The sequence below is a fragment of the Ovis canadensis genome, chromosome 25, assembly GCF_042477335.2.
Source record: "Ovis canadensis isolate MfBH-ARS-UI-01 breed Bighorn chromosome 25, ARS-UI_OviCan_v2, whole genome shotgun sequence".
In the NCBI taxonomy this organism is placed as follows: Eukaryota; Metazoa; Chordata; class Mammalia; order Artiodactyla; family Bovidae; genus Ovis; species Ovis canadensis.
The window spans coordinates 19,109,601-19,127,444 of record NC_091269.1 but is presented as its reverse complement, the minus strand read 5'-3'; the positions used below and the strand labels follow the sequence as shown (position 1 = coordinate 19,127,444).

The 17,844-nt window shown below is 45.5% G+C and overlaps 1 protein-coding gene and 1 long non-coding RNA gene across 2 annotated transcripts in view; one reads left to right on the top strand and one right to left on the bottom strand.

Annotated features, from left to right (window-relative positions):
* Nucleotides 1-3,532: 3,532 nt before the first annotated feature.
* LOC138430405 (uncharacterized) lies at nucleotides 3,533-10,931 on the bottom strand. The gene is made up of 3 exons (XR_011253145.1): nucleotides 10,662-10,931; nucleotides 9,644-9,672; nucleotides 3,533-5,330 (listed from the first exon to the last, which is right to left on the bottom strand). It is a non-coding gene; the product is annotated as an uncharacterized lncRNA (long non-coding RNA).
* Nucleotides 10,932-11,097: 166 nt separating this feature from the next.
* Nucleotides 11,098-17,844, top strand: part of ABCB10 (ATP binding cassette subfamily B member 10) — a 34,061-nt gene continuing 27,314 nt past the window's right edge. The window contains exon 1 of the mRNA XM_069572578.1: nucleotides 11,098-11,679. Within this exon, the coding sequence (XP_069428679.1) occupies nucleotides 11,196-11,679 (484 nt within the window). The 5' untranslated portion in view covers nucleotides 11,098-11,195. The remainder of the gene's footprint in view (nucleotides 11,680-17,844) is intronic.

The following is a 17,844-nucleotide window of genomic DNA, read 5'->3' as shown; positions in this document are numbered from 1 at the left end:
GTTCCAGAGAACAGCAAGGAGAGATAAGAAAGCCTTCTTAAGTGAATAATGCAAAGAACTAGAGGAAAACAATAGAATAGGAAAGACTAGAGATCTCTTTAAGAAAATTGGAGATACCAAAGGAAAGATAGACACGATAAAAGACAAAAATGGCAAGAACCTCACAGAAGCAGAAGATATTAAGAAAAGGTGACTGCTGGGCATACACACCGAGGAAACCAGAATTGAAAGAGACACATGTACCCCAATGTTCATTGCAGCACTGTTTATAATAGCCAGGACATGGAAACAACCTAGATGTCCATCAGCAGATGAATGGATAAGAAAGCTGTGGTACATATACACAATGGAGTATTACTCAGCTGTTAAAAAGAATTCATTTGAATCAGTTCTGATGAGATGGATGAAACTGGAGCCGATTATACAGAGTGAAGTAAGCCAGAAAGAAAAACACCAATACAGTATACTAACACATATATATGGAATTTAGGAAGATGGCAATGACGACCCTGTATGCAAGACAGGGAAAGAGACACAGATGTGTATAACGGACTTTTGGACTCAGAGGGAGAGGGAGAGGGTGGGATGATTTGGGAGAATGACATTCTAACATGTATACTATCATGTGAATTGAATCGCCAGTCTATGTCTGACGCAGGATGCAGCATGCTTGGGGCTGGTGCATGGGGATGACCCAGAAAGTTGTTATGGGGAGGGAGGTGGGAGGGGGGTTCATGTTTGGGAATGCATGTAAGAATTAAAGATTTTAAAATTTAAAAAATAAAAAACTAAAATTAAAAAAAAAAAAAAGAAAAAGAAAAGGTGGCAAGAATACACAGAACTATACAAAAAAGCTCTAATGACCCAGATAACCACAATGGTGTGATCATTCACCTAGAGCCAGACATCCTTGGAATGTGAACTAAAGCGGGCCTTGGGAAGCATTCAGTTCAGTTCAGTCAGTTCAGTCGCTCAGTCGTGTCCAACTCTTTGTGACCCCATGAATCACAGCATGCCAGGCCTCCCTGTCCATCACCAACTCCTGGAGTTCACTCAGACTCACGTCCATCGAGTCAGTGATGCCATCCAGCCATCTCATCCTCTGTCGTCCCCCACTACTTTTTAATTTAAATTAAAATAAATAAATAAATAAATTTTAATCATAAGTTGAAAAAATTTAAAAAGGAAGCATTACTATGAACAAAGCTAGTGGAGGTGACGGAATTCAGCTGAGTTATTTCAAATCCTTAAAGACGATGTTATTAAAGTACTGCACTCATGCCAGCAAATTTGGAAAACTCAGCAGTGGCCACAGCACTGGAAAAGGTCAGTTTTCATTCCAATCCCAAAGAAAGGCAATGCCAAAGAATGTTCAAATTACCATACAGTTGCACTCACTTCACATGCTAACAAGATTATGCTCAAAATCCTTTAAGCTAGGCTTCAGTAGTACGTGAACCGAGAACTTCCAGATGTACAAGCTGGATTTAGAAAATGCAGAGGAACCAGAGATCAAATTGCCAACATATACTGGTTTCACATAGTATTTTTTAAATCGGGTGTGTATTGTACAAAGTGGCAGTTCTATTTTTATTGTGTTAGTTTAATACTAATAACATTTTCTTAAGTCTTTTAACATTGTACTGGATTTGATTTGCTGTTAAGAAATTTTCCATTTATATACTGATATTTGTCTATGTTTTGATTTTGTGGATATCTTTAACAGCAATTATGAATAAAGGCTATTCATAATGGCTAATGTATTTCATAAATTGAATTAAGAAATCTTTTTCTATGATTGGATACAATGAGGATTAATTACTCTCTAAAAATTTGGAAACAACTTGCCACATTGTCTTTTGTTCTCTTTTTACTTTGCCATGCTGCCCAGCTTTCAGAATCTGTTTCCCAACCAGGGATTAAACCTGGGCCACAGCAATGAAAGCCCTGGATCCTAAGCAGTAGACCACCAGGAACTCCTCCAAGTTTTTCTTTAAGGTAATCCTTAGTATCTTAAAAAATTTCTTCTCCCTTTAATCTCTACATAGATTATCTTTAATTGTTTTCTTTGATTTTTGAATAATGGTGAAAAATCCAAAAGTTACAGAAGGACCTTTACCCTTGTAGACCATTTACTTCTCCCCAGAAGCAATCACTGTATCTTGTGTATCCTTCCTAACATATTCTGTGAATGTGAGTATAAGTACCTGTCAGTGTATTTATATTTTTATTTTTTACACAAATATACTATACCACACATGTAGTTCTGCACCTTGCTGTTTTCATTGTGCATCTCAGGGTATGGCTTCAAACTGGTCCATGTAGAGCTGTCTCTACATGGTCTTCCATTGCCTGAAGGTACCTCGATTTAATTCATTTAATTAATGTCCTGACGCTGGACTGAAATGTACGGTCTTGCTATTGTAAACAATACTGTAATAAATGTTTTTGTACACATCATTATTCTAAGTGACACACCTGTTAGAATGGCTAAAATCCCAAACACTGACAACAGCAAATGCTGACGAGGGTGTGGAGCAACAGGAACTCTCAGTCATTGCTGGTGGGAATGCAAAATATACAAACACTTTGGCAGGCAGTGTGATGGTTTCTTACAAAACTAAACATACTCTTATGATCCAACAGTTGTTCTCCTTTATGTTTACTCCAAGAAGTAGAAAACTATGTGCATACAAAAACCTGCCCACAGACGTCTGCAGCAGCTTTATTTATAATTGGCAAAACTGGGCGGCAACCGAGATATCTTTCACTAGGTGAGTGGATAAATAAACTGTGGCACACCAGGCAATAGAGGGTTAGTGAATAATAAATATCAATGAACTATCAAGCCATGAAAAGACATGAATGAAACTTCAATGCATGTTATAAGTGAAAGAAGCTAATCTGAAAGGCTACATACTACATGGTTTCAGCTGTACTGTATTCTGGAAAAGGCAAAATTACGAAGACAGTAAAAAGATCAGTGGCTGTTGGAAGCTGCAGAGAGGGAGGGATGAATAGGCAAAAAGTAGAGGATTTTTAGGGCAATGAAAATACTCTCCATGATACTATAACAGTGGATACATGTCACTATACGTTTGTCCAGCTCACAGGATGTACAACACCGAGAATGAACCCCAGCGTAAACGATGGGCTTTGGATTATAATGTGGTGTCGGTGCAGATTCATCCTTTGTGACAAATGTCCCATCTGGTGGGAATGTGGTGGTAGGGGAGGCTGGGAATGAATGTGGACGAAGGTGGCATATGGGAAACGTTTGTACTTGCCACTCAATTGTGCTGTGAACCTAAAACTTCTCTAGGAAAGAAAGCCCACTTTTAAAGTCATAGGGGAGATACTTCAGGGTTAAAGGACACATACATTTAAGTTTTTAATATATATAATGAGTTTTCCATAAGTAGTGCAACAGTTTTCATCAGCATTGCCTATATTTCTACTCACCCTCATCAATACAATGTAACTGAACTTTTTGATCTTTGCTAAATTGGTAATGGACTAGGGTAACTGCTTATCACTTTTTTAAATTTAAATTTATTTATTTTAATTGGAAGCTAATTACTTTACAATATTGTATTGATTTTGCCATACATCAACATGAATCCGCCACGGGTGTACACGTGTTCCCCATCCTAAACCCCCCTCCCACCTCCCTCCCCATACCATCACTCTGGGTCATCCCAGTGCACCAGCCCCAAGCATCCTGTATCCTGCATTGAACCTGGACTGGCGATTCATTTTTTATATGATATTATACACGTTTCAATGCCATTCTCCCAAATCATCCCACCCTCTCCCTCTCCCACAGAGTCCAAAAGACTGTTCTATACATCTGTGTCTCTTTTGCTGTCTTGCATACAGGGTTATTGTTACCACCTTTCTAAATTCCATATATATGCTTTAGTATACTGTATTGGTGTTTCTCTTTCTGACTTACTTCACTCTGTATAATAGGCTCCAGTTTCATCCACCTTGTTAGAACCGATTCAAGTGTATTCTTTTTAATGGCTTATCATTTTAATTTTCATGTTTATTATAAATCAGATAGAACATCTTTTTTTTTCTTGTATTATGTCTGAGTCACTTGAATTTCCTTTGAGGGTGAAGTGTCTGTTCATTTTCTTTCCATATTTTTCAATTAGGTCTGCATCTAATTTTAGAGTTAGAAATCCACAAATAGGAATGGGAGTGATGGTATTGAGATCTTACATTTTGGATCAAAAAAATATAGTCATCATATACCCCACAGTCAACTTTGCATCTTTAAGCATGAGATGAAATTAAAACAGAATGAAAAAAGTCATAGGGTATGAGCACTTTTTCTATATATCTGGATACAATATCAGGCTCTTAACATAAGAAAAAATACTGTACCTAAATGTTACAAAGAGTATAGAATCAAGTGCACTGTCTACAGTCCTGACCTTTCCTTAGATCACGCAAGGTTCTTTGTGTAGCCTAAAATCTGGAGAGCTGCCGAACATACTTTTAGTAAAACAAAGTTAAGCACTGTAGCATATGGGATATGCAAACTGATGGTTTAAAGTAGCCTGAATAATTCAATTGGGTTGTGGGGAGGCCAACAATGAGGAAACTGACAAATAGTGAGCATCTACTGCAGTATCAAATGAGACACTGACTTTGGTTACTTTCCTAGAGCCGCTGCTGCTGCTGCTAAGTCGCTTCAGTCGTGTCCGACTCTGTGCGACCCCACAGACGGCAGCCCATCAGGCTCCTTCGTCCCTGGGATTCTCCAGGCAAGAACTCTGGAATGGGTTGCCATTTCCTTCTCCAATGCATGAAAGAGAAAAGTGAAAGTGAAGTTGCTCAGTCATGTCCAACTCTTCTCGACCCCAAGGACTGCAGCCCACCAGGCTCCTCCATCCATGGGACTTTCCAGGCAAGAGTACTGGAGTGGGTGGCCATTGCCTTCTCCATTCCAGGAGCTACCTTAATACAATTAAAAACAAAAACAAAAACTGGACAGCTTAAAACAGATTTACTGTCTCATGGCTCTGGAGGCCAGAAGTCTGAAATCAGGTTTTTGAAGAGCTATGCTCCCTCTGAAATGTGTGAAAGAGTCCCTCCTTGCCTCTTGGCAGCGTCTAGTGACTTGCTGGCCATCTCTGGCATTCCCTGGCGTGCCGCCGCATAACTGCCATATCTGCTTTGTCTTCACAGGGCATCTTCCTTGTGGGTCTCTGTCTTTGCAGGGCCATCTTCTTATAAGGATACACCACTCCTAATCCAATGTGACCTCATCGTTACATCCGCAACAACTCCAGTTCCAAGTAAGGTCCCATTCTGAAGTCCTGGGGTTTAGGATTTCAACATACCTTTTATGAAGGGACACAATTTAATCCATAACAACCTTTCACTAGATTATTTTGGGATAGGTGAGAGAAGGTGAAAGTCAAGATTTTGACACCTTCTTTATCCATAGCATTCAGCCCACCTGAGCCATATGGGCGTTGGCTGAAAGCACACAATGCGGAGGAGTTACCAAAAGTTTAGACTTCAGAGGAACTTACAAAGCATTTCTGCCCCTGGTGGATCCCACCCCTTTCCTCATTTGTGATTCACTGAACCGCATGCTCCTCTTTCAATCATCACCTTGCCACCCTGTCCCTGACAGGATGAGCTGCAAGCTGAAGAAAAAAAGAAATGAACTAAGAAAGGTGAAATGACCGCCCCCCTGCCCCCCCGCCGCCCCCACAATCAGATTACAGGTCAGACTGTAGGCCAGGGAGACTTTTGTCCACTTCCTGGGCTATTGTGCCTCGCGGGGGGCCCCCTCCTGCTGTCCCCGTTGCCGCCTTTTTAAAAAGACAAAAACCCACAGGTGGAGCTATCCCTGAACTAATCTCAACTGATCTCAAGTTTCGACCAAAACACGTCCTTTTTGAATCTGACACCTGTTGGCCACCTAACCTATCAACATTCTATTCATTGAAGGCCAGATTTTGCTACTTGGTTCAGTTATCTCTCCACCAAGAGTCCTCTGTCTCACTGCGTGTAGCATTTGAACTTTTGCTTGTTTTCTCAGAATTAATGTGCAGCCTTTCCTTGTTTTCCTGAGGAATTTTGTACTATTGATCCACTCACATCTAACTGGTTTGTTTTCTTTTTCCCAAACACATTTTAGAACATTTCTTGCTCTTTTCAGTGGCCAAGGGATTTTATGCTAATTTCTAATGAAAAGTTATTGTTATTTTTAGTTTATTCTGATTGCGCTAGGTCTCTGTTGCTCTGGTTGGGCTCTCTCTAGTTGTGGCTGTAGGCTTCTCATGCTGGCTTCTCTTGTTGTGGCCCATGGGCTCTAGAGTGCACAGGCTCAGTAGTTGCAGCACAATGGCTCAGCAGTTGTGGTGCCTGGGACTGGCTGCTCTGAGGCATGTGGATTCTTCCAAAACCAAGGATCAAACCCACGTCCCCAGCATTTGCAGGTAGATTCTCAACCACTAGACCACCAGGGAAGGCCTATCCTTATTTTAAAATGGGAAATGCATTATATATATGTGTGTGTATATATATATATTATTGTTGCCAATATATTGGATTGACAAAAACATCTGTTCAGGTTTCCTGTAATATCTTATTGAAAAACCCAAACGTTTTGGCCAAACCAATATATTGGATATATGTGTGTGTGTGTTTGTCTGTGTGTGTACTTAGAGTCGGCAAATCACTAGACCATTCAGTTCAGTTCAGTTCAGTCGCTCAGTCGTGTCCGACTCTTTGTGACCCCATGAATTGCAGCACGCCAGGCCTCCCTCTCCATCACCAACTCCCAGAGTTCACTCAGATTCATGTCCAGTGATGCCATCCAGCCATCTCATCCTCAGTCGTCCCCTTCTCCTCCTGCCCCCAATCCCTCCCAGCATCAGAGTCTTTTCCAATGAGTCAACTCTTCGCATGAGGTGGCCAAAGTACTGGAGTTTCAGCTTTAGCATCATTCCTTCCAAAGAAATCCCAGGGTTGATCTCCTTCAGAATGGACTGGTTGGATCTCCATGCGGTCCAAGGGACTCTCAAGAGTCTTCTCCAACACCACAGTTCAAAAGCATCAATTCTCCGGCACTCAGCCTTCTTCACAGTCCAACTCTCACATCCATACATGACTACTAGAAAAACCATAGCCTTGACTAGATGGACCCTAGTCAGATATGACCTAAATCAAATCCCTTACAATTATACAGTGGAAGTGAGAAATAGATTCAAGGGATTAGATCTGATAGACAGAGTGTCTGAAGAACTATGGATGGAGGTTCGTGACATTGTACAGGAGGCAGGGATCAAGACCATCCCCAAGAAAAAGAAATGCAAAAAGGCAAAATGGTTGTCTGAGGAGGCCTTACAAGTAGCTGAGAAAAGAAGAGAAGTGAAAGCAAAGGAGAAAGGGGAAGATATTTGAATGCACCCATTTGAATGCAGAGTTCCAAAGAATAGCAAGGAGAGATAAGAAAGCCTTCCTCAGTGATCAATGCAAAGAAATAGATGAAAACAATAGAATGGGAAAGACTAGAGATCTCTTCAAGAAAATTAGAGATACCGAGGGAACATTTCATGCAAAGATGGACTCAATAAAGGACAGAAATGGTAGGGACCTAACAGAAGCAGAAGATATAAAGAAGAGGTGGCAAGAATACACGGAAGAACTGCACAAAAAAGATCTTCACAACCCAGATAATCATGATGGTGTGATCACTCACCTAGAGCCAGACATCCAGGAATGTGAAATCAAGTGGGCCTTAGCAAGCATCATGACAAACAAAGCTAGTGGAGGTCATGGAATTCCAGTTGAGCTATTTCAAATCCTAAAAGATGATGCTGTGAAAGTGCTGCACTCAATATGCCAGCAAATTTGGAAAACTTAGCAGTGGCCACAGGACTGGAAAAGGTCAGTTTTCATTCCAATCCCAAAGAAGGGCAATGCCAAAGAATGCTCAAACTACTGCACAATTGCACTCATCTCACATTTTAGCAATGTTCAAAATTCTCCAAGTCAGGCTTCAACAGTACATGAACCGTGAACTTCCAGATGTTCAGGCTGGATTTAGAAAAGGCAGAGGAACCAGAGATAAAATTGCCAACATCTGTTCGATCACTGAAAAAACAACAGAGTTCCAGAAAAACATCTACTTCTGCTTTACTGACTATGCCAAAGCATTTGCCTGCAGGGATCACAATAAACTGTGGAAAATTCTTAAAGAGATGGGAATACCAGATCAACTGACCTGCCTCCTGAGAAATCTGCATGCAGGTCAAGAAGCAACAGTTAGAACTGGACATGGAACAACAGACTGGTTTCAAATCAGGAAAGGAGCACATCAAGGCTATATATTGTCACCCTGCTTATTTAACTTATATGCAGAGTACATCATGAGAAATGCGGGGCTGGAAGAAGCACAAGCTGGAATCAAGATTGCCGGGAGAAATATAAATAACCTCAGATATGCAGATGACACCACCCTTATGGCAGAAAGTGAAGAACTAAAGAGGCTCTTGATGAAAGTGAAAGAGGAGAGTGAAAAGTTGGCTTAAAACTCAACATTCAGAAAACTAAGCTCATGGCATCTGGTCCCATCACTTCATGGCAAATAGATGGGGAAACAGTGGAAACAAAATAAAGTGTCAGACTTTACTTTTTGGGGCTCCAAAAACACTGCAGATGGTGACTGCAGCCATGAAATTAAAAGACGCTTACTCCTTGGAAGGAAAGTTATGACCAACTTAGACAGCATATTAAAAAGCAGAGACATTACTTTGCCAACAAAGGTCCCTCTAGTCGAGGCTATGGTTTTTCCAGTAGTCATGTATGGATGTGAGAGTTGGACTATGAAGAAGGCTGAGCACCAAAGAATTGATGCTTTTGAACTGTGGTGTTGGAGAAGACTCTTGAGGGCCCCTTGGACTGCGAGGAGATTCAACCAGTCCATCCTAAGGGAAATCAGTCATGAATGTTCATTGGAAAGACTGATGTTGAAGCTGAAACTCCAATACTTTGGCCATCTGATGCGAAGAACTGACTCCTTGGAAAAGACCCTGATGCTGCGACCCTGGGAAAGATTGAAGGCAGGAGAAGGGGATGACAGAGGATGAGATGGTTGGATGGCATTACTGCCTCAATGGACATGAGTGTGAGTAAACTCCGGGAGTTGGTGATGGACAGGGAGGCGTGGCATGCTGCAGTCCTGGGGTTGCAGAGGCGGACACGACTGAGGGACTGAACACTTTTTTTTCTTTTTCTTTTTTTGGTGTGATGACCATATAAGTCCAGATGATCCTTTAGCCAATATTTAGTCCCTGCTTCTTTCCCCCACTGTTTTTTTGAAAGAACCATGGATGTTTTCTCTAGATTCTATGTTAGTAAATAAAAAAATTCTTGCTCATATATCATATGATAGGTGGGTGGGGGTTTTTTTCCAAGCATGACAATTTTTTCAGGGATAATTTTCAGATTATCATCTGACTGATTGTTAGAAGTGCAGGCAACACAGAGAGTTATGGTATCTTCATGAGCTACACTTCAGGTATTTTGTTTTTTGACTCCAGACCCCAGAGAGTGCTGGCTGAAAATGTTGGACTTCGTTCTGGAGAAGGCAGAAAGAAAAAGCCAGTCTCACCTTTCCCAGACAGTAGCAGCAACAGTTTTCTGGGAAGTAGAAAAGAGAAAAGAAGAGGAAGATTAGACTTGAATTAAAATTGTCACTTTTTCTCCCACAAAGTCATTATTTGACTTGATGTGGGGTATTCGGCACTATATCTCCCTTGCTTTCAGAAGTCATCTAACAAAATCCCAGGACTTGCTTATTTATAAATCAGCAGTGTAAGCTTCAGTCACATTACACCTTGCATTCTAGAAGGTAGACGCCAGGGAGAGGCGGTGGGGGTGGAGTGGTGAACTATGGACTCCATGCCCCTCTAGGTTCAAGAGGTTGGAATTTAGAGGATGGAATTTAGAGGATTCCTGTTGTCTTCACAGGATTTAGGGTGGGATTTAATCCTACATTACCTCTCCATTATGGGTACTTCACCTCAAAAGTCCTACACTCCTTACCTACCAAAGCCCCAGGTAGGTAAGTGAGGCACTCTCCTGGAGGCAAAATTTAGGGAAACTCTAAATAGCTCCAGTAATCAAGATAAATGGTATTCTAAAGAAAAAAAAATTGAAAACAAATTGCAAACAAAGCTGCTAATTGCTTGATTTTGTAAACAAAACTCTGAGGGCTGGGATCAATGTTGAGAGAGAGAGGTGGGCTTGCCCAAGTGCAGGGACAGATCCTTCATTTGAAATTTTGATACATTGTTCATTATGGATTTTTGCATTAATTTTGATTTTTTTAAAATTTGAACTAAAATATATTTATCTTGATTCTTAACCATTTTTCCCCCCCGAATCCATAAATATTGCAGCTGAAGCAATGTTTCACTTTCACTGGCCTCATCCGAGTCCCAGCCTTTAAAATACTGAGAGATCAACAAAAAGCTATCCACTTTTCCTCAAACATTATTCTTAGATAAGGACCAGGCCCTGGAGTACGGATGTCAGGCCGTGAAGTCCCTGCGTCCCGGTGGGTTTTGACCCTAATCTGGGCTTTCCGCACTCGGGTATTACACAGCGCGCGTTCTGCCTGGCCTTACCGGGAAGCAGTCAGCCGGCGCAGCCGGGCCACCTCCGCTCAATGCACGTCTGCCCAGCTTATGAGAGGACCCCTCTCCTCACAGAGCTACCCGAGTTTCACCCTCCGCCAAGCCCGCGAACACCAGCAGCCCGCTGCGGTCAGAAGCCGGGCACGTGCGATCGCTCCCGCGCTCTCCGGCGCGCCGGCGTGACCAGGGGCCCGCGCCGCTCCCAGCTTCTTCCGAGCGGTCCAGGGGCGCGCAGTGCGCCCCGCGGGGCAGTGCGCAAGCGCGGCAGCCCAAGGCGCTGTCTTCCGCCTCTTCCACCGCGGGGCGGGCGGCTCGCCGGGCTCCGGGCTGCCCGGTGGGGGGCGCTGCCGACCGGCGCCGGGGACGGGCGGGGGCCCCCGGGGTGGTCGGGGCCGGACTCGGCGCCCCGGGGCGGGGCTGCGCGGGCGGGGATGGGGCGGGCGCGGGGGCGGCTAACCGGGCGGGCGAGCGGCGGCGGCGCACGGAGGGGGCGGCGGGCCGAGGCGCACGGTCGGACGCGGCGCCATGCGCGGGCCCCCGGCGTGGCCGCTGCGACTGCTCCTGAGGCGCGGCGCAGCCGCCCGCTCCCCCGAGCCCCGGGCGCTGTGGACGCACCCGGCGTTTGCGAGGCCTGGGGGCGCGCACCCGGCCGTGCTCGCGGGGCGCTGGGCCGCGCGAGCCCCGCGGCGGTGGGCGGGCGGGGGTCCCGGCGGCCCCGCGGGCGGCGCGGGCCTGGCGCGGCTCCTGGCGCTCTGGGCGCGGCCCCCCGGGCTGTCTAGGTGCTGGGCGCTCGCCGGGCCCGTCGCCTCCAGGCCCCCGCGCCCAGCGCTCCCTGGCTGCTCGACCTTGGTCGCGCGGGCCGCGGGAGAGGCTTGGCGGCGCGGGCCGGCCTTGCCTGCGGCCGCGGCGACTCCCGGTCACGACCCGCTGCTGCGGCCCGCGGCGGCCAGGCGCTCGGAGGCGCAGAAGCTCCTGAGCCTGGCGCAGCCCGAGCGCCGGAGGCTGGCAGGTAGGGCCCTCCTCTCGGTCACCGGCGACCTTACCCGTGCGAGGTCCGAGGCCGGCGAGAGGGGCACTGAGGGGGCAGCAGGGGGCCTGGGGCCATTGGAATCGGTGAAGAGGACCTGGGCGTCCTCCTGCAGGTACGGACGGAGTGCGCCTGCTGTGGCGGTGTGGGTCCGCAGGTGCGCGGACAATCTGTAGCATATTATGCAAGTGGAGAGGCATCTCCTTATTACAGTCGTCAAGTCCGTTTCGCTTTTACTTTGCCAGCGTTCTCAAGTGACCTGGGTTGGTTGTTTGTTTTTACCCTGTCGGTAAAATTAATCGTAGATTCTAGAAGACCTATTTTGTAATATGCTCTTGCACACACAAAAAAACCACATACACGTTATTTGCGTCAGGTTAATTTCTTAAGCAGCTAACACTATTTTTACTCCGTGAAGCAAAACAATGTAAACCTTTCAGGTTTGTCCCGTTTTTGCCTCACTGAGTGGTAGGCAGGAAGTTTTTAAGCTCTTCAGAAGAGTCAGCACTGGCTATGGTCAGTGATCAGTAAACTCTAGAAGGGTTGAGAAACTGCAGATCACAACCCAAGTAAATCTTAACTGAGTAATTTTAGAAAGTAAAAGTGAATATTTTTAGAAACAAAATTCAGATTTTGTATAGTCTCATTTTTTGCCATAAATGGAGAAATGTTTAAATGCAAAGTCCTTGTAAGATCTAAATGGTTTTGAGGTTTCTCCAAATCTTCATTTCTTTTAATAAATATTGAGTCTTGTGTCCTAGGCCCTTGGGTTTCATTGATGAGCAGAAGAAAACCTGGTTCCTGCTCCTGCTGGGGCTTGCAGTTTAGTCGGGGAGAGGCATTAATGAAAAGACCATGTGACTAGAGATAAAACTGCAGGTTTGATGAGGGTTGCGAAAGAGGGTTTGTAATGTTCTTAGACTTGAAGCAGGTGAGAATCCCACATTTTTTGTTACAAATCTGTTGCTTTAGGAAGGATAGTCCTAGAGAAGGATTTGTCATATAGGGCAGGCTGGTGTGGGAGAGGAGGGAACAGAATGGAAACATTTTACCTCTCACTGACTTTTACAGCTTAGTGGGTTCTTGGTATTACCGAGGTATAAAGAGAATAATCTTGTCACTTGGTTGTGCGTGTATTTTTGATGGAATTTTTTTTTCCCTGTTTCTCTTTTAAAAGAAAAACTTGAGATTAGGAGTTCTCATTGGACTATGAGCTTCTTGGGAAGAGAGCTGTGTCTGCTTCATCTTTCTGTGTCTAGTCCTTAGCGTGTGTGTGGCACAGAATAGGGCCTTCAAAGAGTGCCTTCAAAGAAGGAATAAGGGATGGCCTGACCAGGCCCAGGTGGAAACCTGAGTTTAGAAACCCTGAGCACTGCAGGGTGTGTCCATCATCTTCATGTGTAATTAAAAATAGGTGTAGGAAATCCAGTTTTGTTTCTGAAATTTTAGATGTCAAGAAAGGTTTTAGGTATCAGGCTCAGGCTCTGTGGCGCCCACGCATCTGGCCGTGGTAGGTGGCCCAACCCTGCCTCTCCGCATGGTCACGGTCTGTGTACCTTTGTACCTGTTCCCACATGTCCTGTCTGTGAGCCTGCTCAGAAGACAGCCTTTAAGGAAGCAAGAGCTGTACCTCCTTTTATTTTAAGAAGGGGAGCTAGTTAGATTTGCTGCCTTGAAAAAGTGTGAATGTATAATTTGAGGGAGTAAATCTTGGATTGGTACACTAATTTATTCCCACCTTTCAAACAGATAATCTGCCTGCAATGCAGGAGACCCCAGTTTGATCCCTGGGATGGGAAGATCCCTTGGAGAAGGGAAAGGCTACCCACTCCAGTATTCTGGCCTGGAGAATTCCAAGGACTGTATAGTCCATGGGGTCACAAAGAATCGGATACAGCCGAGTGACTTTCAATTCACTTTTCAAACAAACAATATATACATATTGTATTTAATATGATGAAAGCTCCTTATGAGGACATAGGGTTGCCTCAAAAGACAATGTACTATTGTCTGTATACTATGTTGCACCCACTCTGAATGTTGACATTTGTAAGATTAAGAGAATGTTGAGGGGGATCGCCATTAATTTGTAACTTATCCTTGTAGGAGCAGCCTTAGACGTTGGCCCATCTCTTTGTAATGCTGGAAATAACGAGCACGTGTGTGTGTGTACTTTAAATCAAGAGGCTGAAAAAAATGCTGAATTGAAGAGAAGGAATTCCAATGTTTGTTAATTTTTAGAGAAAGGAATACAAAAATTCTTCTTCAGAAGTGTAACTATATGGTTGAATAGCAGTGTTTTCATCTGTGTTCAGCAGTTTGCTGAACATGCTGCCTTAACTGTGTGGCCAGAAAGCTTTGATCTTACGTGATTTGTATCAGAAACTTTAAAAACAGGGTCTGCCATCTGAGACGCCTGTGGGTATCTGCTGAAGACTGTCATGTCCGTCTCTCTTCTGAAGGAACCACAGTCCTTGATACGCCCCTTGGCCCTTCCTCCTGTGTCTCACTTTGTGTTGGAATTTGTAGATATCTTCCAGCAGCTGTGGCCTACAAGGTTGCTCTGCAGTCATTTTTCGCTGATAACTTGTCTTATCGTCTTGGTCACAGGAGTCTTAAAAGATGAAGGAGCTCACTGCGGGGCCCCTGTGGCTGATGGGATAAGAGGTGACTGGTCTGAGCTGTGCTCCCGGTCTGGCAGATAGAAGAGGCTGCTGGGGCGTCCAGTGAGTGAGAGGGTGGGAGCACCGTGCATGGAGCTGGGAGCTAGGAGTGAGCCCAGGGCCTGAGGGGGCAGTGGGATGACAGTGATGGAGGGTCTTGGTGCAGTGGGCACCACAGGGATTGTCTTGCTCATAATTCCTAGGTGGAAAGAAAGAAAGTGAAAGTCACTCAGTTGTGTCTGACTCTTTGTGACCCCATGGACTGTCCATGGCGTTCTTTTAGGCCAGAATACTGGAGTGGGTAGCCTTTCTCTTCTCCAGGGGATCTTCCCAACCCAGAGATCGAAGCCGGGTCTCCCGGATTGCAGGCGGATTCTTTACCAGCTGAGCCACACCAGAAGCCCAAGAATACTGGAGTGGGTAGCCTATCCCTTCGCCAGCAGATCTTCCTGACCCAGGAATTGAACCAGGGTCTCCTGCATTTCAGGCAGATTCTTTACCAACTGAGCTATCAGGGAATATCAATATCCCAGGTGGGTCACTGGTCAAGTGTGGAAGTTGCATGTCCAGCCCTCCACCCCCAAGCTGTTCACTTAAACACAGATAAGGACTTGTGTGGTTTGAGATGAGGACAGTTCTTAGAACCTGATGCCCGCCAGGAGCTTTTGCTACATTCATAGTTGAATATTACAGAGCTAGACCGTTAAGTGACCAGAATGAAGAGACTGATGAAACCAGCGGGTGTAGAAAGCAAGGCGAGGGCGAGGCGTGCTTAGAACGGCTGCATCCTGCACCCCAGGCCAGGAGTGAAAAGTTCTGACAAGGATAGTGCTGGTGGGGCAATGAGGCTGAACCTCGGAAACAAAATTGTTCCAGAAAGCCTTCAAGTGTATTTGCTTCGGAAATACCACATTTCAGAGAAAACCTGAACATCCTGTAGCTGTGCTGTGAAACGTGCTAGTCGGAGTTGATTCAAAAGTGAAATACCAGATATTCAAGGGACTTAGTATGGGGAAAAAATGTGAATTTTCTTTATGATTTAATGTTCATTGATGACTAATACTTTGGATATATTGGATCAAATAAAATATGTTATTAAATTAATATTACCTGTTTCTCTTTAATGTGGCAACTAGAAGATTTTAAGTTCTGTGGGCAGCTCACATGGCGTGTGTGCTGGGCAGAAGTGCCAGTCGTGGGCAGGCCCATTGTGGTTACTGCAGCACAGATGCCACGCCTGTCGCTTGCACTCTAGCCTTGCCCAGACCTTTGTCTCCAGGTCACTCCACAGCCTCAGAGGCTTCCTTGGCGCTCCACTTCCTGCTGACTGTCGGCCCTTTCTACCTCTTGCCTTGTCCAGCTTAGCTACTTGCCAGGCTCCTTCACTTCAGCCTCTCACCTGCCTGGGCCCTCTACTCCTGTGTTCTCTGTGGACACTGAAAACTCCTTTCCTTCTCTGTCCCTCCTCTCGGAGAGTGGGACACAGCTGGCAGGGGCACCAGTCGGTCCTGACTACTTGCTGTGCCAGCTGTAATATAGAGACTCTGTGTGTGCGCTCAGTCATGTCTGACTCTTTGTGACTCTGTGGATGGTAGCCCACTAGGCTCCTCTGTCCATGGGATTTTCCAGGCAAGAATATTGCAGTGGGTTGCCATTTCCTTTGCCAGGGGATCTTCCAACCCAGGGATCTCCCAGTGGCAGGTGGATTCATTACCACTAGTGCCAGCTAGGAAGCCCAGTATGTTAATAGATAATAGTGGATACTTATTATTGATTTAGCTTCCCTGGTGGCTCAGATGGTAAAGCGTCTGCCTGCAATGCAGAAGACCCAGCTTTGATCCCTGGGTCGGGAAGATCCCCTGGAGAAGGAAATGGCAGCCCACTCCAGTACTCTTGCCTGGAAAATTCCATGGACTGAGGAGCCTGGTAGGCTACAATCCATGGGGTTGCAAAGAGTCGGACATGACTGAGCAACTTCACTTCTCTTCATCGTTGATACTGACACTGGGCTGGAGACATCATGTGTGTGCGTCATTTCTCACATTTCCTTGAGGGAAAGGTTATTTTTATTGCCACCTTCTAGATGCATAAACTGAGGTGCAGAGAGTTTGAATGACTCAGTCGAGGTCAGACAGCTAGATGACAGAGCTAGGGCACCGATCCTGTCAGTCCCAACTTCAGAACTCCCCAGGTCTCCCCAAATCTCAGGTCCTGTGGAGTCTAGCTCTTAAAAAGGCCTGCATTCCTTGTCACCATCCTATCCGCGCTGCCCCTCCTCCCCACTTCACCTTAGTTCCCCTCTTGCCTGGAGCAGGGCAGCCTCAGGTCCTTTCATTTCTTTCTACAGCCGGAGTGAATCATTTAAAATACAAACCTGACCTCTCACTCCCCAGCCTGAGACCCTGTTAGGCCTGCCTTGCTGCAGCGGCCCTGTTCTCTTTGAGAGCCTGGAGCCTCCTACCTGTTCTCTGCACCACAGTCCCCACTCCAGCATTATCCGGCAGCCTTTCTGCTCCCTGGCTGGCCTCACCCTCCCCAGCAGAGGTCCCTGGTGTTTTCTCAGCTTGGTTGTGGGAAGATGAAGAAGACAGATTTTTGTCTCGGAATGTGGTTCTGCAGTAGATGAACTGGGTGACCTTGTGCAAGCTCCCTCTAAGTGCTTGAGTTTCCTGTCTGGAAAATGAGGATGGTGAGAGCATTGTTGGAGGAGACAGTGTGTGTGGCAAATGCTTCAGATGGTGGTGGGTAGTTAATGCCTTAGTCCGTGAGTGACATGGGGCTTGCTGCACCTGCCTAGCTCAGTGGGCAGATGAGTCCTTAAAAGCGCTGTCCTGTGTCTAGTGGTGGTAGACAGGCTGTACGACCTTTGCTGCCCCCAGACCTGCCGGTCTAGGACCTGAGTACTGGCCACAGCCCTTCTCCGAGCAGCCTGCCTTTCAGGTTTTCCTTCTTTGTTTTCAAGGAGATTGCTCTCATTCTTTGAATGCCATGACTGGATAGACTTAGGGTAACAGAAAAATGCTTGAAAATACCTGTCAAGAGACAGTAACAGTCAGGCAAGGAAGAGGAGTAAGCAAATGCTGAATGAACCATGGGAAAAGATGGAGAATAGCCAGAAGGATTGTGGTTTACTTGGCTCATCAGGTCTGGGGAGGAATCAGGATAGTTGTGGTGCAAATACATGTCAGAGATGGTGTTGTGTAGTAAAATCTTAACAGAAATCCAGCTAACCCAAAGCAGAATTTTTTTTTTACTTTGTATACATTTAACTTGTAGAAGATCCAACAAGTCCACCCTAAAGGAAATCAGTCCCAAATGTTCATTAGAAGGACTGATGCTGAAGCTGAAACTCCAATACTTTGGGCACCTGATGCAAAGAACTGACTCATTTGAAAAGACCCTGATGCTGGGAAAGATTGAAGGTGGGAGGAGAAGGGGATGACCGAGGGTGAGACGGTTGGATGGCATCACTGACTCAATGGAC